The sequence below is a fragment of the Liolophura sinensis genome, chromosome 6 (genome assembly GCF_032854445.1).
Source record: "Liolophura sinensis isolate JHLJ2023 chromosome 6, CUHK_Ljap_v2, whole genome shotgun sequence".
NCBI classification, from domain to species: domain Eukaryota; kingdom Metazoa; phylum Mollusca; class Polyplacophora; order Chitonida; family Chitonidae; genus Liolophura; species Liolophura sinensis.
In genome coordinates this window covers 78607716-78627666 of record NC_088300.1, presented here as the reverse complement: position 1 = coordinate 78627666, position 19951 = coordinate 78607716, and the positions used below count along the sequence as shown (strand labels likewise).

The following is a 19951-nucleotide window of genomic DNA, read 5'->3' as shown; positions in this document are numbered from 1 at the left end:
CTTCTGTTGTATGAACTCAAAGCTTTTATCAACGCCAGTGTTGCCATTGATAGCGCCTCGGTGAATTTACTATGTACACATCGCACATCTTTTCTGTGAGAATATTTAAAAAGAACAAACATAGTTCATATTTCATGAGTATGACAATCGTCGTGTATGCGCGTTGTGGTCTGTTTCAAAGCTTCTCTTGTCACATTTGTTCATCTCACTCCTTACGACCTTGCTTTTATAGATCTGCATTTTACCTAGCCAACTACCCATACAGTACCCACTTGAGTTTTGTAGATCTGCATTTTACCCTACCCAACTACCCACACAGTACCCACTTGAGTTTTGTAGATCTGTATTTTACCCTAGCCAAACTACTCATACAGTACCCATTTAAGTTTTGCAGATCTGCATTTTACCCAAGCCAACTACCCATACAGTGCCCTTTTAGTTTTGTAGATCTGTATTTTACCCCAGCAAACTACCCATACAGTACCCATTTGAGTTTTGTAGATCTGCATTTTATCTAGCCAACTACCCGTACAGTACCCATTTGAGTTTTGTAGGTCTGCATTTTACCTAGCCAACTACCCATACAGTACCCATTTGAGTTTTGTAGATCTGCATTTTACCCTAGCCAACTACCCATACAGCACCCATTTGAGTTTTGTAGGACTAACGAACATCCCATATTGGCTACTCCAATGATCCGTGGGTCATTTTACTCTAACGAACTCCCCATATTGGCTACTCCAAAGTTCCCTGGGTCATTTTACCCTAACGAACTCCCCATATTGGCTACTCCAATGATACGTAGGTCATTTTACCCTAACGAACTCCCCATATTGGCTACTCCAAAGTTCCCTGGGTCATTTTACCCTAACGAACATCCCATACTGCCTACTCTAAAGTTCCCTGGGTCATTTTACCCGCTTTCCAAACAGAACTCATCAGGACGTGCACCAATGAGCGCCTTAATCCGTATAATACACTCGTCTGATGTGTCATAGTTGTACATATGTTCACGTCCGTCTGATGTGAGGGCCAAACTTACCACACCTAGCTGCTTTGTCAGGGGTTCAAATATTGATTCAAGGAACTAGGCTCCCCAGAGTTTATGTCTACATGAGCTACAAGGTCTACAGAAATGCCATAAATAAACTGTACCATCGTTTGTTAACTTCCAGTAGGATACTTGTAACTGTCTGTAGATAACTGATCTTAGAGCTATACAATGTGTACGACACACTGGGTAAAAGTAGTTGTGACATATGCATGTTTTGACTCTATATAGTCTCAAGAAAAACTCTTCCTAAGTCTTCATCAGCCAACCAACCACCCGTGTATCAACCCACATAAATCAACGTTCCTGTCAATGTGAGTTTGAATAAACTTTATCTCTATGTGCTGCGTGCGCTAAACAGGCTCATTCCTACCTGTAGATCCAGGTTATACAGGTAGATGATCCCTTGTGTCACGTAATCATGTAACCATTTTTCTTAACCTTGACTAATTCCATGTCACAATTGTTTCAGATTCACTATGAACGTCCAGCCGGCTTATCCCCGTCTGGCTTGGGTTATAACTGGACTGGTGACGATCTCCGTGTATGTCCAAGGTAAGTACTAACGTCTGGGCACTGCCATACCTGACGCTATACTCTAAACAACAGTGAAATTAAAGTTTGGCTTGTATTTACTCCTGTCACTTGTGTTTCACTACATTCTCCAGAACTGTTGATGCATACACAGTGGTCACATTTATGATTGGAGGATATCGAAATGTAGTTTCCCAAATACAGGACAAACGTCTTACTTAAAACTGCAGACAGAGCAGCGAGAGCTGGATTCGAACACGCAGCTTCATTGGTCCATGGAGTGACAGTTGCAACGATCAAGTGCTTTAACCATCTGGAAATGCTAGCCCATCACTGCAGTATATAATATCCCCATTGTTTCATGCCTATATAATAAGCCTAATTACTAGGCATTCGAACACTTCAAATATTTGTAATGTCAACAAGGCGCTATCTGACTATCCACGTACACACAAGGCGCTATCTTACTATCCACGTAAATACAAGGCGCTATCTTACTATCCACGTACACACAAGGCGCTGTCTTACTATCCATGTACACACAAGGCGCTGTCTTACTATCCACTTACATACAAGGCGCTATCTTACTATCCATGTACATACAAGGCGCTGTCTTACTATCCACGTACACACGAGGCACTGTCTTACTATCCATGTACACACAAGGCGCTGTCTTACTATCCACGTACACACAAGGCACTGTCTTACTATCCACGTACACACAAGGCGCTGTCTTATTATCCACGTACACACAAGGCGCTGTCTTACTATCCACGTACACACAAGGCGCTGTCTTACTATCCATGTACATACAAGGCGCTGTCTTACTATCCACGTACACACAAGGCGCTATCTTACTATCCACGTACACACAAGGCGCTGTCTTACTATCCACGTACACACAAGGCGCTATCTTACTATCCACGTACACACAAGGCGCTGTCTTACTATCCACGTATACACAAGGCGCTATCTTACTATCCATGTACACACAAGGCGCTGTCTTACTATCCACGTACACACAAGGCGCTGTCTTACTATCCATGTACACACAAGGCGCTGTCTTACTATCCACGTACACACAAGGCGCTGTCTTACTATCCACGTACACACAAGGCGCTATCTTACTATCCACGTACACACAAGGCGCTGTCTTACTATCCATGTACACACAAGGCGCTGTCTTACTATCCATGTACATACAAGGCGCTGTCTTACTATCCATGTACATACAAGGCGCTGTCTTACTATCCACGTACACACAAGGCGCTGTCTTACTATCCACGCCCAATGCGGTCGCTGTGAGTTCAAGTCCAGCTCATGCTTGCTTCCTCTCCGGCCGTACGGGGAAGGTCTGTCAGCAACCTGCGGATGGTCGTGGGTTTTCCCCGGGCTCTGCTCGGTTTCCTCCCACCATAATGTTGGCCGCTGTCGTATAAGTGAAATATTCTTGAATACGGCGTAAAACACCAATCAAATAAACAAATAAATACTATCCACTCACACACAAGGCGCTGTTTTACAATCCATGTACATGCAAAGCGCTGTCTTACTATCCTTACATATCTTATTCCAGCCAGACAACATCCGGATATGAGGACATCATGTCCCTTATCCGCTCCGGTCTGTTCGGTGAACGCTGGAATAACTTTAGGTGCCATGCCCTCTAGAAAACAGATCAGTCTACATCTACTTTCTACTAAACTTCCTATGAAAACTTTTCTCTGGCGAATGATGTCAGCTCACGAAGTCTCCACTTTAGTGACATCGTGTATGCCTCCATGCATAATGGACGTGAAGTACAGACACGAGAACTACCGTAACCATATAATGTTGTGGCATACTTCTCTCTGGATAGTGCCCCCGTGGGGTTTCCGGGGTGATAAGAATAGGACCTCAGCCCTCTGGGCAAGCTTGTCGTAAAAGACGACTGACCTAGAGCTCTCCTGTGTGAGCCCGGTGAATATAATAGGCTCACATCTTCGCGGTTGTGTGAGAGGCAACCGGGAAGCGACCTGTTTGCCGTGGGTTGCGACCCGTAGTCTCCGAAGACGGGATCCTGGTGGCTGAGGGTGTGTTGGTCTTGCGAGATCCTCACGCCCAACACGTCACTTTGGCCCTTACTTGGAGAGAGACGGGAGGTCGCATGGGCCCGGTCCGATCAATCGGCTGGTCATGTCTAGCCCTACACTTGATCCCGTTTGTTATTCTTTGTCTTACCGAGATGTCAAGTTGGCTCTTCTTCAGAAGCACTTCCTTTGGGGTCAATGTAGAAGGCGGTGGCTAATGGGTCAATCGAGTAGATTGAATTTTTAACCTTTTGGTATAATCTCAATCTGTTCGAGTATACCTTGCGTGGATTCCCTGTTTTTATTCTCTGCTGGTCATCCGCAGAGGTAGATTCGCCCTTGTTGGCACTCCGTGGCGGGCGGGAGACACGCAGGGTGAAATTAAATAAAATATAACATGGCTTCTTCTGAAATTACAACAGTCGTTTCTAAGAAAAGAAAAAATGAAGTTCCATTAGATATTGAAAGAGAAAATACTTATTTTCCTACCTTCTTAGTAATTTCTAATAAAAATGAAGGCAAAATGAAAATAAATCCATTTGTACTTAAAAAAACATTAGAAAGTTATGCTGGAACTCTGAAACAAGTCAAAAAAATGAAATCTGGGAACATTTTGTTGGAAGTTTCCAGAAAACAGCAATATATAAATTTATTAAAAATTCAAAATATAGGAGAGCAGCCGGTTTCTGTTTCTCCACATAATATATACATTAAACTGCTGTCATGGCATAATTCGTGACAGAGACCAGGACCTTACTGAAATGACAGAGCAAGAAATAACTGAAGAACGAAAACATCAAGGAGTGATTAAGGTCAAACGCTTCATAATTAAAAGAGATGGAAACCTGATAAAAACGAACACTCATATGATAACTTTTAACAGACCTTCCCTTCCGTCATCTATATTTATCGGGCCATATAGTGTGAGGGTGGAGTTGTTTATACCTAACCCCACCCGGTGTTTCTCCTGCCAGCGGTTTGGCCATGGCAGGAGTCAATGCCGCAACACACTGGTTTGCTTTAGATGTGCGGAAGCAGGACACGAGGGATTTGACTGCACAAAAACAATAAAATGTTTCAATTGTAGTGGAGCCCACATGGCCTCTTCCAAGGACTGCCCTCTTTTCAAAAAAGAAAAAGAAATTATAACCTTAAAATGTAAAAATAATATATCCTATCAGGAAGCGAAGCGTATGGTCTCTGTCACGAATGGCCTTACAACATCTACATTTGCCAATGTTGTCAGGAAAACCACTGTTTCTGTGGGGGTCCAAACGACTTTTACTTGGCCCATTGGCAAAGAACAGCCACAGAAACTCGTCACGAAACCCATAAATAAGACAGCCAGCTCATCATCTCAGACTGATATCAACCCATCTAAAATACCTAATACTTTACCTGAGTATCCAGCACTTTCTTTATCTGACAACGCATCATGTGATAATAAATCTAAATTTAATAAACCTTCTTCACAGAAAACAACGGGTGACAAAAATAAATCTGAGAAAAATCATAAAAAGGATAAATCTAGTGGCCCCCTGGAGCGTCCCTCTAAGGCCACTAGGGACCCAATCCAAACTTATAATAAGTTTGGATCGTTGGAGGATGTCGATCCTTCAACTTCATGTGCAGACCTGATGGATACATCATCTGCACCTGGGAGGTCTCCTAGTAGATCTCCCAAAAAGGGTCGTCCTCGGTCAAGACATAAATCCCCAATACGTCTTCCTCCATAATGGCGATATATGATAAAATTATGCAATGGAATTGTCGAGGTCTTAAGGTAAATTTTATTGAAATAACACAGCTAGTTCAATCTTTAAATCCAGTAGCCCTGTGTCTTCAGGAAACTCACCTGAAGACATCTGACAAAGACACAGTAGCCCTTAAAAATTATTCATTATATAGTACTTATTCAAATGAAGAAGAGCGAGCTGCAGGCGGCTCCTCGATATTCATAAATAACAGTATTATCCACAGCCCTGTTGCTCTGCATACAGAGCTTCAGGCTGTGGCCGTTCGTGTTTCATTATATGAAACAGTCACATTATGTTCGATGTATATACCTCCGAACACTTCTTTGTCAGCTTCTCAGTTACATAATCTTACTGAACAATTACCTAAACCGTTTAGATTTTAATTCCCATAACCCTCTATGGGGCAGTAATAACATAAATAATAAGGGCAAGATAGTCGAAGACTTCTTATGTAAGGAAGAACTGTGTTATTTCAATGATGGTTCTAATACCTATTTACATCCGGGTAATGGCACTTATTCTGCTATCGATCTCACTATCACGGATCCATCACTTCTCCCACATTTTTCTTGGAAGGTGCATGACGATCTTTGTGGTAGTGACCATTTTCCTATTATCCTAGAGCATATCACTTCTAATTCTTTAGAACGTGTAGCTAGGTGGAAATTCGATCAAGCAGATTGGATCGCATTTGAGATGTTCTGCGAGGCTGATATCTCTCCAGAGACTCTCAATGCAACAAATGATCCTATATTAAAATTTAACGAGCTTGTATTACGAGCTGCCGATAGAACTATCCCTAAAACCTCGACAAATCCACAATCCAAAAGCAAACCCTGGTATGATAAGGACTGTCGCAAAGTCATTAAAGACCGCAAAAAGGCCGAGCGGAATTTTAATATATGTCCTACTGATAATAACTTAAACCAGGTTCGTATTTTTAGAGCTTAGGCTCGTCGATTACTCAAGCCCAAGAGACGATCTTGTTGGCGGAACTTTGTTTCAGGCATTACGTCAAAAACACCCATGCGTAAGGTCTGGAACATGGTTCAGAAACTTAAGGGCAAAAATAATAAAGCAAAAGTTCAGCATTTAAAAGATGGAGATAATATATTAACTTCTCCACCCGATATAGCAAATAAACTAGCTGAAACAATTTCAAACAAATCTTCTTCTGAGAATTATTCTAAAGAATTTCAACGTATTAAAAACCAGAAGGAGAAAATTAAATTGCCCTTTTCTTCTAAGAATTTAGAAGATTATAATCATCCTTTTAATATCGAGGAACTTAAAACTGCATTAAAAAAGGCCCACGATACTGCTTGTGGTCCTGATAATGTATATTATAAGTTTCTGAACCATATACCACCTGAGCCACTGGAGACTCTCCTGGACTTGCTTAATGATATTTGGATAACTGGCAATTTTCCTCCATCATGGAGGGAGGCGTGTATTATTCCGGTTCCCAAACCGGAAAAGGATCATACTGGTCCAAATAATTACCGTCCCATAGCTCTTACCAGCTGTGTCTGTAAGACTATGGAACGGATGATTAATGATAGACTTGTTTGGTTTCTTGAAACCAACAAGCTTTTATCTAATATTCAATGCGGTTTTCGGCAAGGTAGATCTACCATGGATCACCTTGTTCGATTCGAAACCTTTATTCGCGATGGCTTCATTAATAATGAACATGTGGTGTCCATATTTTTTGACCTTGAAAAGGCCTACGACACCACATGGAAATATGGTATTTTAAAAGATCTCGCGAATATGGGTCTAAAAGGTCGCTTACCTATATTTATATCCGAATTTTTATCTGATCGTCAGTTTAAGGTACTGGTGGGTTCCACTCTTTCTGACTCTTATGAGCAGGAAATGGGTGTACCCCAAGGCAGCATTCTATCACCAACTCTGTTTAGTATAAAAATAAATAGCCTAGCAAAAACATTAACATCTGGCACAGAGGGTTCTTTATACGTGGATGATTTCCATATATGCTACCAAACTAAGAATATGAACAATATCGAACGTCAGTTGCAGCTTTGTCTCAATAAGATCGAGAAATGGGGAAGTGAAAACGGTTTTAGATTTTCAAGGTCTAAAACCGTCGGTATGCATTTTTGTAATAAACGGAAACTTCATCTTGACCCTGAGCTTAATTTTTATGGTGAACAGGTTAAAATTGTTGGAGAAACAAAATTTTTAGGTATAATATTTGATAGTAAACTATCTTTTATACGTCATATTAAAATGCTTAAAGCTAAATGTACAAAGGCTCTCGATATAATTAAGGTCGTGTCTAGCACCGATTGGGGTGCTGACCGATCAGTTTTACTTAAAATATATCGTTCTCTGGTGAGGTCTAAATTGGACTATGGATCCATCATTTACGGTTCCGCTAGGAAGTCGTACATTAAAATATTGGATCCTGTTCATCACCAAGGTTTGAGGCTCAGCCTTACTGAACCTCACCAGTAGAAAGTTTATACGTGGAGGCAAATGAACCTTCTTTATATAACCGACGTATAAAACTTAGCCTTCAATATGCTACAAAGCTTAAAGCTCATCCAACAAACCCTGCCTACGACTGTGTTTTCAATCCATTGTATGTAGACAAATATACTAAATGTCCTAACAAGATCCCTTCGTTCGGTCTTCGTATACGGGACCATATTGTGGGAGCTAACATCAAGCTGGAAGATATAGCTCCGGTGTCTTTTCCGGAGTCTCCTCCATGGCTTCTCCCACAACCTAAACTAATATTTGATCTACGTAAATGTAATAAATCGAATATAAATCCTCTTATAATTCAGCAAGGTTTTGCTGAAATAAAAGCTAATTATATGGATTATAAATTTATATATACTGACGGGTCGAAGGATGGGGACAGGGTTGCGACTGCGGCTGTTATGGAGCAGCGGGCCTCGTTCCTTTCGTCTTCCATCCTCTTCTTCAATATTCTCTGCGGAGGTCAGAGCTATACCCCTGGCCTTATCATATGTTTCTTCTGGGTGTGCCCAGAGGGCAATGATATGCACTGACTCGTTGTCTTGCTTATTGGCAATACAGAATAATAAATTTAAAAATCCCTTGATCCTTCGAATTTTAGCTATACATAGGAAACTAATTAGAAGAGGTAAAGATATTATATTCTGCTGGATACCAAGTCACATTGGTATTCATGGAAACACAGTCGCAGACATGGAGGCGAAAGCTGCCCTAAATAAGCCCATATCTAAGATAAAAATCCCTTATACTGACATGAAGTCGAATATTCTTAAATATATTCGTTGCCTTTGGCAGGGTGAATGGAACTTGCAGGTCCATAATAAACTGCATGTAGAGACCAAGTCGTTTTAACGAGATGCCGTATTGGACATTCTCGTCTAACACACAATTTCATCTTAGATGGGAGCAGTGCTCCCGAGTGTGTTGGATGTGATGCTCAATATGGCATCAAACATATTCTGGTTGACTGTGTAGACTTTGCCCATGTTCGGCAAAGATTCTACACAGTCAAATCTATATATGATTTATTTGACAGCATCGCTGGCGATGTTGTCATAAATTAGTTGACGGTCATTGGCCTATATCATAAAATATAAATTTTAATTGTCATAAATATTTAAAGATAAACAGTTATATACATATAGAATATAATCCTGGTTTTCGAGTTTTAACTCTTATTTTTCTTCTATGCGATTTTAAACATGTCTGCACTTTTTGTTTTACTTTTGATGTTCATATTATCATGTCGAAAACCTTAACCGTCTCGCGTTTTCACCTTGTTCTCGCCACGATATGGCTGAAATATTGCCGATGTGGCGTTAAGCCATAATCATTCATTCATTCATTCTCTGGATAGTGACATACCTGATAGAACTCCTGTTTCCGCAGGCTTCAACACACTGTGCTACTGGACAGTCTGGTCACAGGGGCGCCCAGGGGATTACGGCCTGAAACCCAGCAAAATTGACCCCAACCTCTGCAGTCACCTGATCTACGCCTTTGGTATCGTGGCCCCTGGGTTGACGATAGGTCTGGAAGAGGACGCGTACCCAGCGGCTCCTCGGTCTGTCAGAGAAATTAACAACTTGAAAACGGAGAACCCAGAACTGATAACCCTGATCTCATTGGGGGGCGCTTCTAAAGGACCGGAGGCTTTCCTGAAACCCGCAGCCAATGACTCATCCCGTGTCCAGTTCGCTCAGAACACCGTCTTATTCTGCAGAGAGAAAGGTTTCGATGGCGTTGACATTGACTGGGAATATCCGACAAATGGGACCAGCTTCACACTTTTTATGAAGGTATAAGCATTTACATATTTGCAATTTAAATGCTGAAAGTGGACATAAAACTATATTGCTACAAATTCCATCTTGGTATGATGTCAACCTTATGTATATCAGTGCAGTGCACATGTATAGTCTTACCAACCAGGGGAAATCGTGTAATATTGCGTACCGGTATCCTAAAGGATACCTAAATACGTATTTCCGTATTTATAAAATGCATGTCAGTCATAATACCACTCAAAAAACGTTGGGAACGTAGCAAACGTTATATGTGCTTGTTGTTCTGTTCCGCTATAGGCTCTGAGGAAAGCGTTTGATGAGGAAATAGTCCCTGTGGGGAAAAAACGACTACTGCTAACTGCCGCAGTCTCGGTAGCCAGTAAGAAGATAGACACCATCTATGACATCCCGGCTTTGAACAAGTGAGTGATTGATCAGAAGCAGAGCATGTGTAATACCATCAGATGACTGTCAGTGGGACAAGTTGAAAACCCAGTATCTAGTATTCTTGGAAAGACTCACTCTCTGTGGCTTAGTGAAATCCTACGCTCTTGACAGACTGTACAAAAGTGTAGTACTGGGGCCGCTTTCAGGTAGGGATTTAACCAAGTTTGAGCATCCGGTTCCAAATATTCTGTTTGTAAAAAAGACAGTTTTGCATTTAAGCCCAGAATGGCCCCTGGTGATACCGTTCCAAGCATTGTCGAGCACATTTCCCTGGCGAAAAGCACCTCTGTCAATAAAGACGTATTTCTACACGCTATACACATTACACGCATGAAGTACCACTGTCAGTAAAACGTACTATACCGCCGCACATATTAAGCACGTCTGTCTGTAAAGACGTATTATATCATGACTTCACGACACACCACAGCCTTTGCACTGCGTAATCAATTACTACTCGTGTTATTTTAGGCTCGGGAAGGTATGCAGTTACTTGAAGAAATGTAAATGCTATAATGCTTAATTTTCAGCGCCCTGGATTTCTTTAATGTTATGGCATATGACTTCCACGGAAGTTGGCATGGAGTGGCGGCGTTCAATACCCCACTGTTTGCCCGTACCTTCAATCCAAGAATAGAGAATAGTGAGCAATATAATGCGGTACGTATATCAAAAATTCAGCCAATGTTCAGTCAATCAGCATGCAACCATGGAGCTATCAGTCAATCAGTGAAAGTCCAGCCAGTCAGCAACCATGGAGCTATCAGCCAATCAGTGAAAGTCCAGCCAGTCAGCAACCATCCAGCAATCGATCAATCAGTCAACAGTTAATCAAATCCGTGGTTTAAAAAGCACCAAAACATCAGTACTTGCCTCCGCTTTTTATTTCTACTGAAAAAAGATTAAATACAAATAGACGAACGTATTAAAGAGAGCAACTAAAGCCGTGATGACAGTGAAACAATTCCAACATGATCGTTTATCCTATTAAAGTTGGTTATCGTTATTATTATAATTTTAATGTGAAAACGCTTAGTCCTGTCATGTTAATATTACTTATGGTTATTTTCCTTGTGCAATTACTTCCCACTGTCACATTAAATTAACTATTATTATTATTTTCACTCTTCAGTTGCTTCCGCTTTTTAACTTAAAACTTGCTATTATTTTGGCAGGACTGGGCTGTCAAACGGTACATCCAGAAAGGTGCCAGTCGATCTAAGATCATTCTGGGCCTTGCCTCGTACGGACGGGCATACCAGCTGACGGACAGGACCCAGCATGGTGTAGGGGCACCCATAGAGAGGTCCGCCAGGAAGGGGCCCGTGTTAGAAGAGGAGGAGTTCCGGATGTACCCGGAGGTAAATTCGGGTGGGATGAGGCGGGGAGCGGGAGAAATTAACATAGAAACATCGATCATTCTTGTATATAAATATGGATGCTTATGCAATATCAATGATTGACTTAGTGATATTGTTGAACATGAAAATGGGCTTGTGCTGGTTAGGTGAGGATTAGGCAAACACTGGTTACATCAAGTCGGGTATTGTGTCGCATTGAGGACAGGTAATTTGTGTGACGCGATGTGGAGTCGGTTATTGTCAAACAATGAGGACAGGTTATTTGTGTGACGCCCTGTGAAGTGGGGGTATTGTGTAATAATGAAGACAGGTTATTTGCGTAGGTCCTGTGGAGTCGGTTATTGTATCATAATGAGGACCGGTTATCTGTATGACGCCCTGTGGAATCGGATGTTGTGTAACAGTGAGGACAGGTTATTTGTGTGATGCCCGGTGGAATCGAATATTGCATAACAATGATGACAGGTTATTTGTGTGACGCCCTGTGGATTCGGGTGTTGTGTAGCAATGAGGATAGGTTGTTTGTGTGACGCCCTGTGGAATCGGGTATTGTGTAATAATGATGACAGGTTATTTGTGTGACGCGCTGTAGAGTCGGGTATTGTGTAATAATGAGTTCAGGTTATCTGTGTGACGCCCTGTAGAGTCGGTTATTGTGTAACAATGAGGATAGGTTATTTGTGTGACGCCCTGTAGAGTCGTGTATTGTGTAATAATAAGGTTATTTGGGTGGGTCATGTAGAGTCGGGTATTTTTGTCACAATGAAGACAGGTTATTTGTGTGACGCCCTTTAGAGTCGGGTATTTTTGTCACAGTGAGGAGAGGTTATTTGTGTAACCTGTGGATTCGGATATTTCTACAGATAGGGAATCCCCACATACTATTAAGGCCAGCCAGAGAAAGTAGTTTTCTGTCATGCTTCATCACAACAGACGAAACACGAAGTGTTGCAGGGAACATCTTTAAATCTTAGTGCGAAAATCACTAAAATAACCACGTCTTATCTGGAGCCTTCAGCACATTGTTCCAGTGAGGCAGCCCCAAACATGTCGGTATTTGTAGCGGCCTGCTACATGTACAACCAGATACTCTCATGATACGAATGAAATAATGCTTTAAACGATTTTACACTACAATTACGTAAATTGAAGCAAACAAAGTAACAAACAAATCACAACTGACAACATTGTCTGAAATGTACGTCTCTAAAATTGGTGAGTTGGATACATATAGCTGGTTATAGCTGGCTGTTTGTGAAAATTGTCTCAAACATGTAAATTTTGTTTACAGGTGTGTGACTTCATCACGGAGAACAGAGCCCGTTATATGTTCGACGAGAAGCAGAAATCGTCCTTTGTGTACACGATTGACTTTTGGATCGGCTACGACGGCCCTAAAGCTTTCCACACCAAGGTATACTAAGTGACGTTAACTGAAATACAAGCGATATTTTTTTTTAGAGATGATTGCAATCAGCATCAAAGCTGTGATTAGACACAAAAATATGCCTTGTGACATAGTGAATGATTACCCAGTGTATACAAGAAGACTCTAACAAACGAGCACTTCCCCTGAAGACGGTGTCTTCCCCCGGCGTAGACCTATAATCCTCATACCAGGCCGAAAGTCTGTCTACCCGGTATTGTCATTGTTTCTGTGTCTAACATCAAAATCAAACTCATTTATTTTCCGACAGTTATAATTATAGTTTGTTATTTTGTTGATCATTCATACCCACGAAGCATTTCTGATAATGACGGAGTATAGTTAAACAATATCCACAATGACAGTGTGACAACATCCACCTTGCCTGATAGAAAAGCCCGTTTTGTTATGATAATATCGACATTGCCTAGTAGCAGAGACTGTCGTCATGTGATAAACCTGACAATGTCTGGTAGGAGAGACTGTCGCCATGTGATGATATTGACATGGCTGGTATCAGAGGCTGTCGTCATATACTATATCGTCATTGCCTGCTAGGTGCGACTGTCGTCATACGATAATATCGGCATTGCCTTTTAGGTGCGACTGTGGCCGTATGATAATATCGACAATGCATGGTACGTACGACTCTCGGAATATGACAACACTGATATTGTCTGGTAGCAGACACTGTCGTCATATAATAATATTGTTATGGTCTGGTAGCAGAGGCTGTCGCCATATGATAATACTGACATTGGATTGTAACAGAGACGTCGTCATATGATGATATTGACATTGCCTGATAGGTGCTACTGTGGGTACGTCATAGTAGTATTGCCTGGTGGCCGACACTGCCGACATATCCTATTGTATTGGGCATCTAAGCTTATCATTTCTCCGATCATCTGACACCAATCAAACTGTCGTATCATTTAATATATGGTAACCACCATACTGAGACAATTTCTCCATCATCATCATCTCTGTACTGCTATTCTCTGATAGACTCAGTACGCCATTCAGGAGCGACTTGGTGGTGTGTTGCTCTGGACGTTAGACTACGATGATGTCAGCGGCAACCATTGCGGATTGGGAACATTCCCTTTGATAAAAGCTGTGAAAAATACTGTGGCGGGGAACACACGGTTAATTCCATCGGGTCCTCTGAGACCTTACGAACCGTTTCTGGAACTACCTAAACCAGGTAATACACGATTGCCTTTAGGCTGTATCTACCCTTGAAAAATAATCTGTTAATTTTAACAGGAAGTCTGTTTTCTGAGTGATGCTTTTTGTTTAGTAAACCTCTCCTGTCTTTATTCTCTATCTACTGTCCCCGGGCACTTATATTACTAATGGTTACTGTTGTCATGATCTGATTAAGACTGCTGAAAATGCTGTGTGACGATAATCATTGGATAGATGGGTGTATTAAAATCTTAATACTACGGTTTGAAGTATTTTACGCAGATAATTAGAGAAACATGTATTACTTCGGAATAATTCCAGATCATATGTTATCAGTATCAATGAAAAGTGATAAATTGTGGAAGAATAGCTACTGAATGAATGTATGTATGAATAACTCAAACTCACGGATTTTTGTTACAGCTGAAAACGCTGATAGATACAAGAGGATGTGTTACTTCGCGAATTGGTCAACTTTACGGAATGCGGGGGATGGCTTGTTTACACTGAGTGATGTCAACCCTGACACATGTACTCACCTGGTCTATGCATTCGCCTTCATCGATGAGGTCAGCTACTCGGTATTGCCTTTATACCCTAACGAGGAGAGTAAGTCGGATGCTCCGGCTGACGCAGGATTGATGGAGAAGTTTAACTCGATCAAACGTTATAACCCGTCCCTCAGAACCCTGCTGTCTGTCGGCGGATCCACAGCAGGGACCAAGGCCTTTCAGATTGTCTCCAAAGACGACACCAGCAGGAGACGCTTCGCACGTAATATCATCGAATACCTGGATACCTGGGGTTTTGATGGTGTAGACATAGTGTGGATTTACCCAGGGAATTTCCGGAATCAGTTCACTCTTCTACTGCAGGTGAGTGATAGCTTCAGTGTTAATGCGAAGTTCTAGTGTTCAAACATTTTTAACGATTTACTTTTTCACAAGGTAAACTGCTGTTGGTAAAGTTAGCGTTATTGCATTTCGTGTTATAAAGCTCTCAGGGTGCGAAAGCACCAAGACCGACTGGTGAATTATTGCCTTATACCTGCAGAATTAACGAAGTGTTTTCTTCGTTTTGAAGGCAATGAGAGAAGAGTTTGACAAGTACGGGGCAGAGAACAATGGCGTCAAGACAACCCTTACTGCCTCTGTATCAGCTGAGAATCCGCAGATCAATGATAGCTACGAGATCAGGGAGATATCTAAGTAAGTTTTCTGTCCAAGTCTTCTGACTTGGCCTTTGCCATTGTAATTCGTGGAGTTACACTCTTCGCCATACCTGTACAGGAAAGGTGTACATTCAGTGGAAAATCAGCATATCGATATCGATAAATATTTATTGGTATCAGGTGTTTATCGATTTCGATAAACACCACCATTTTTGAAATCGATATCGATAAATGATTTATTAATGTGGAGAATTCTCAATTACATGTTGTTTGTTATTACATTATTTGTTACTACATTATTTGTTATTACATTATTTGGTCCCTCACACAGAGGTAACCACATATATAAAAACGATATATAGAGGATACATATATCTGCTCAAAATAATTTCAATTTGCTTACATGCAGAAGTTCTTTGAATGCAGAATTCATCATTTTTCACAGCTATAATTTGCATTATAATAAGGTAAATAGTAGTTGATCTCCACTCCTGACCTAAAGTGTGTCGAATGCATAATGAACTTGCGAATTAAAAACTGACTTGGCCAGAACTGGAGACTTTCAAGGAGCGTGGATATGTATAGTGTGCTCTATGGGAGGTCAGGAAAAAAACAGCAATTTATCACCGGTTTACTACATATTAAAAAAAAACGTTTAATCTAGAAACATTAGATATATATTTATAGGTCTAATTCTGTTGATGCTCCTGGAACTGACGTTTCTGATGTCTACGAGAATTAAGTCATGTCATAAAAAAATTTTTTTCATCCATTTTGTTGAGCAGACATGTAGACTTCCTAAACGTTTTGGCGTATACGTACCAGCGTAAAGATAACAGGACTTACTTCGTGTCTCCACTGCGGAATTCGAGAAACGACGCGGCGACTTCACAGCTGAATCAGGTCAGTCAACAACCGTTACTTACCAGTCTGAGTTTTCTTCAGATGATAACGTCGTCTTTTGAATACCCTGGAGCTTGTAAATTAGTGATATTCAGAGAGGATAAAGCATATGTAGTGTGAAAGGAAGATGAGCCTGTTTGTTGTCTCCATTCCTAAACTAAAGGGGTGGGGGGTAAACCATGGAGAATTAACTGCATCTAAACATTTGGAGGCCTTGTGATCTTTTTAAGACTCTTTATTAATTTTTATTACCGAAAATATTGCAGTTAAATGTTCCTACTGTATGACATGCTCAGGTATGGGAAATATTTCCCCTCTGCAGTTTTGTGACATCTGGTAATATTAAACATAACTAATCCTATAAAACAGCGTATCTGATTTTATATGAAGATTACACTAACAAAATCGATGATCTGTTGCAAAAATTATTATACCAAAATAAGCTCCGTAAATCCCATCAATATACAATCTGGACAATTATCTGTAATTTTCTGCATGACAAGGCTTAAAACATTAGTACACATTTTGTTAGGTACAGTTTTCTATGAACTTTTTGACGATGTTTACCTCATTTTTGTTTTTCACCTGTTCATAGTTGGAAAAGCTGAAACGCTTTTCTCTTAAGTGGCCATTTCTAATATTAATATATCTGATAGATCCCGACATATATTCTACTTGTATTGGAAAATCAAGAGATTTACCTGCTTGTTTGACATGAGTAGGCCTGATTTTATTTGACCATTGACGAAAACTCTGTGTTTCTTAGGAATGGTCAGTAGAACAATGGATTAACGGTGGAGCGCCTCCGGAGAAGCTTTTATTAGGGTTGACGGGTATGGGGCGAAGCTTTCGTCTGGAGTCCAACCAACAGACTGCACCAGGATCAGCGTTCATCGACCAGAATGTAACCAGTACGATACTTGGCGAGAAGGGAATCATGGTACAATATGAGGTACGACCAAACACCTCAACGTCCACACGCAATGCACAAATCGTCAGAACTCTGTAGCAACTGCGTTCATTGACGTTCTGTGACAAAACGTCTCCAATCAGTTTAATGAGACGGGTATAGGTAGTGGTGGTCAGGTGAAGTAGATGGCGGGGGCTTCAATTAACAAACGCAATATCATACCAAAATTAGGTATAGCATGTCATGTATCGAAACTGAACAGTGGTTAACATTATCCCCAAGAAGCTGACAGATATCCTGGCAAAGTCTCCAAGTGTTAAACATTATATAACATAACCATGAGAAACGAACTCTAAAACTGAAATACTATGTTATCCTAGTTAAGTACACGAAATATATTTATATTTGCTGTTTTTTCTTTCCTCAGATTTGTGATTTTATAAACAGAGGTGCTGAGGAATCGTTCAGTTCTGAACAAGTGGCAGCCTATGCCCACTTCAATGACATTTGGGTCAGCTACGAGAATGGGAAGAGCATTATTGAAAAGGTAGATTTCTCATTCATTAATCGTAGTGCCTGTCTTAATTTCATACATGTGCGCCGTTTGTGCGTCTGGTTTGCATGTTTTCGGGTTGGCCTGATATTTTACTCTTTTGATCTTGATTATTTGAATCATATAATATCGCCATTTGGTTGCCTAGCTTTATAAGCTGATTTTTAATTCCATGTCATGTATCGAAACGGTAGCGTATACCTCCCACGTACTGACGATACTATATGCAGTAATGTAATTTCGGATCAAACTCCCATTAAGGCCTTGTCTGGAGAAAACCCTGAAGAAAAAATATTCGGCAAAAATAAAGAGTGGATCCTTAAATGAATAGTGTAAATTTACCTTAGTGGTTACTATACTAATTATATTTTCTTAACCCCCATGCGGGTGTAATGTTTATTCTTGCGAAGAGCCTCCATACTATAGTCATCCCCTTAATCACGTATGTGTTTGTGTAACTTCAGGTGAAGTGGCTAAAATCCAAAGGTCTCGCTGGGTTCTCATTCTGGTCGCTAGACTACGACGACTTCACGGGAAGACATTGTAACTGCGGCCCGTTTCCAATGTTAACCACCGCCTACCAGACGGCCAAAGGCCGTCTGGTCAGCTGCTTTGGTGGGCAGACCTCTCCTACTAATGAAGCGTCACCAGGAGTAACTGAGGCTCCCATCAGAACTCCACCCCCAGAACTGAAACCTATCACCACACCAGAGAAACCAAAAACACCAAAGCCCAGCAAGAGACTCATAATCGTCCGGGACGGAGCCAATAACATTTCACTATCTATAACGTCTCTCATAGTTTTGGTTCTTTTCCAAATGTTATATTTCAATAGGTAGAAAATATGATTTTTGTCAGAAAATGATGTGTATATGTGTTTTTTATTCAGCTTTGTGCCAAATTGTAAAAGAATAGCTAGCCTAATGAATTAAAAGTCGCACGATGAGGATACCGTTAGAATACAACGTTTAATTATTCATTAGGATAAAGAATAGCATCTGTGGGAGACGCCATTAAAAAGTCAGTTTTGTTTTGCTGAATAGTGCTACTGTTGCGAGTTCATGACAGAATTCTAGAAAGCGCCATTGTTAACTGAGATGGTAAAAGTTTTCTTTAATATTTTCCAGAGTCAGATTAATTAAGCTACGCCTACATGCTAGTCATAGTGTTTTGCCACATGAGGCAGTCGTATCTCAAAGGTTTGAGCGCACTTATTACCTACATAGTGAGTTATTTCATTAACATCGATCAATATGCATCATTTCCATGATATAAATGTGTCCGGACATCGATTGTTTTATTATAAATGATATGGAGCTTGAAAAACAAAGAGCCAGTTTTTCAGTTTTCCAGAAACAAACGCTGAACAAGTGATAACATACAATTTCCAGCACACATGCGTGTATATTTGTGAATCCTATTTTGGTCAGTCTCTTTAAATCTATGTTTCAAACATACATCGGATCACAATGTAACTGTTGAAATGCTGGGCGCTGCTTTACTGATTGGAGAACAATCTAACCTTGATTGTTAGTCTCTTAAGAAATCCCTGATTCTGTGACGTGAAGAAATGTGTACCGATGTCCTGCTTTGTAACCGTCACATCGGTGTTCGAATGTATGCATGTGTGTACGTTTGGGTTTTACGTCGTACTGAGCAATTGTTCAGTCAAATGACGATGCGAGTCGGCCAATCCAAAGTCCTGCCCCCACTGAAGCATGATGTGGAAACACCAGGCATGACACCTCACAAAGCCTCGTTATGCTGACACCGGGCAAACCAGTACTGTTTCCTTGCTCTAGCTTACCAGTGCTGAGTGCCAAGCGAAGCAGCAACAGGTGCCATTTTTAAAGTCTTTGGTATGACCCGACCCGGCTTTGATTGCAGGTCTCCCGGCTTCGAGGCGGACGCTCTAACCCCTGTGCCACTGAAACCGTCCGGCAATGTTCAAAGGCATTGTATTATTTTGATGTCAATATGCTAAGTAACCACCTAAGTTCCAATACCCTAAATTTACTGTTATCTCATCGTAGGTACGACCCATTCTCGACATCAATATTTGTGATTTGTTTTTCGTATAAATTGTATTCCCTGGAAAATCTCACCGATCATGTTCAGGATGGCATGGTCGTTCACATGCCATTCATCACGTGCTGGTCACGTGAAATCGTAATTTTAATTAACCCACCTGTTGATTTATATTTACCCGTATAGGCATGTGTCTTCAAATAAATATTTGATTTGCACCAACTGAGACTTTATTCATTACTTACAGAAAGA

At 40.9% G+C, this 19951-nt stretch overlaps 1 protein-coding gene across 1 annotated transcript; it reads left to right on the top strand.

Moving 5' to 3' along the window:
• Positions 1-1286: 1286 nt before the first annotated feature.
• LOC135467965 (probable chitinase 10) lies at positions 1287-19913 on the top strand. The gene is made up of 14 exons (XM_064745923.1): positions 1287-1365; positions 1524-1606; positions 9312-9721; positions 10007-10131; positions 10687-10816; positions 11332-11517; positions 12809-12931; positions 13952-14150; positions 14558-15009; positions 15218-15342; positions 16091-16208; positions 16975-17160; positions 17546-17665; positions 18136-19913. The coding sequence occupies exons 2-14, from the start codon at positions 1531-1533 to the stop codon at positions 18508-18510; spliced, it is 2625 nt and encodes an 874-aa protein (XP_064601993.1). The 5' UTR covers positions 1287-1365; positions 1524-1530; the 3' UTR covers positions 18511-19913.
• The last annotated feature ends 38 nt before the right edge of the window (positions 19914-19951 follow it).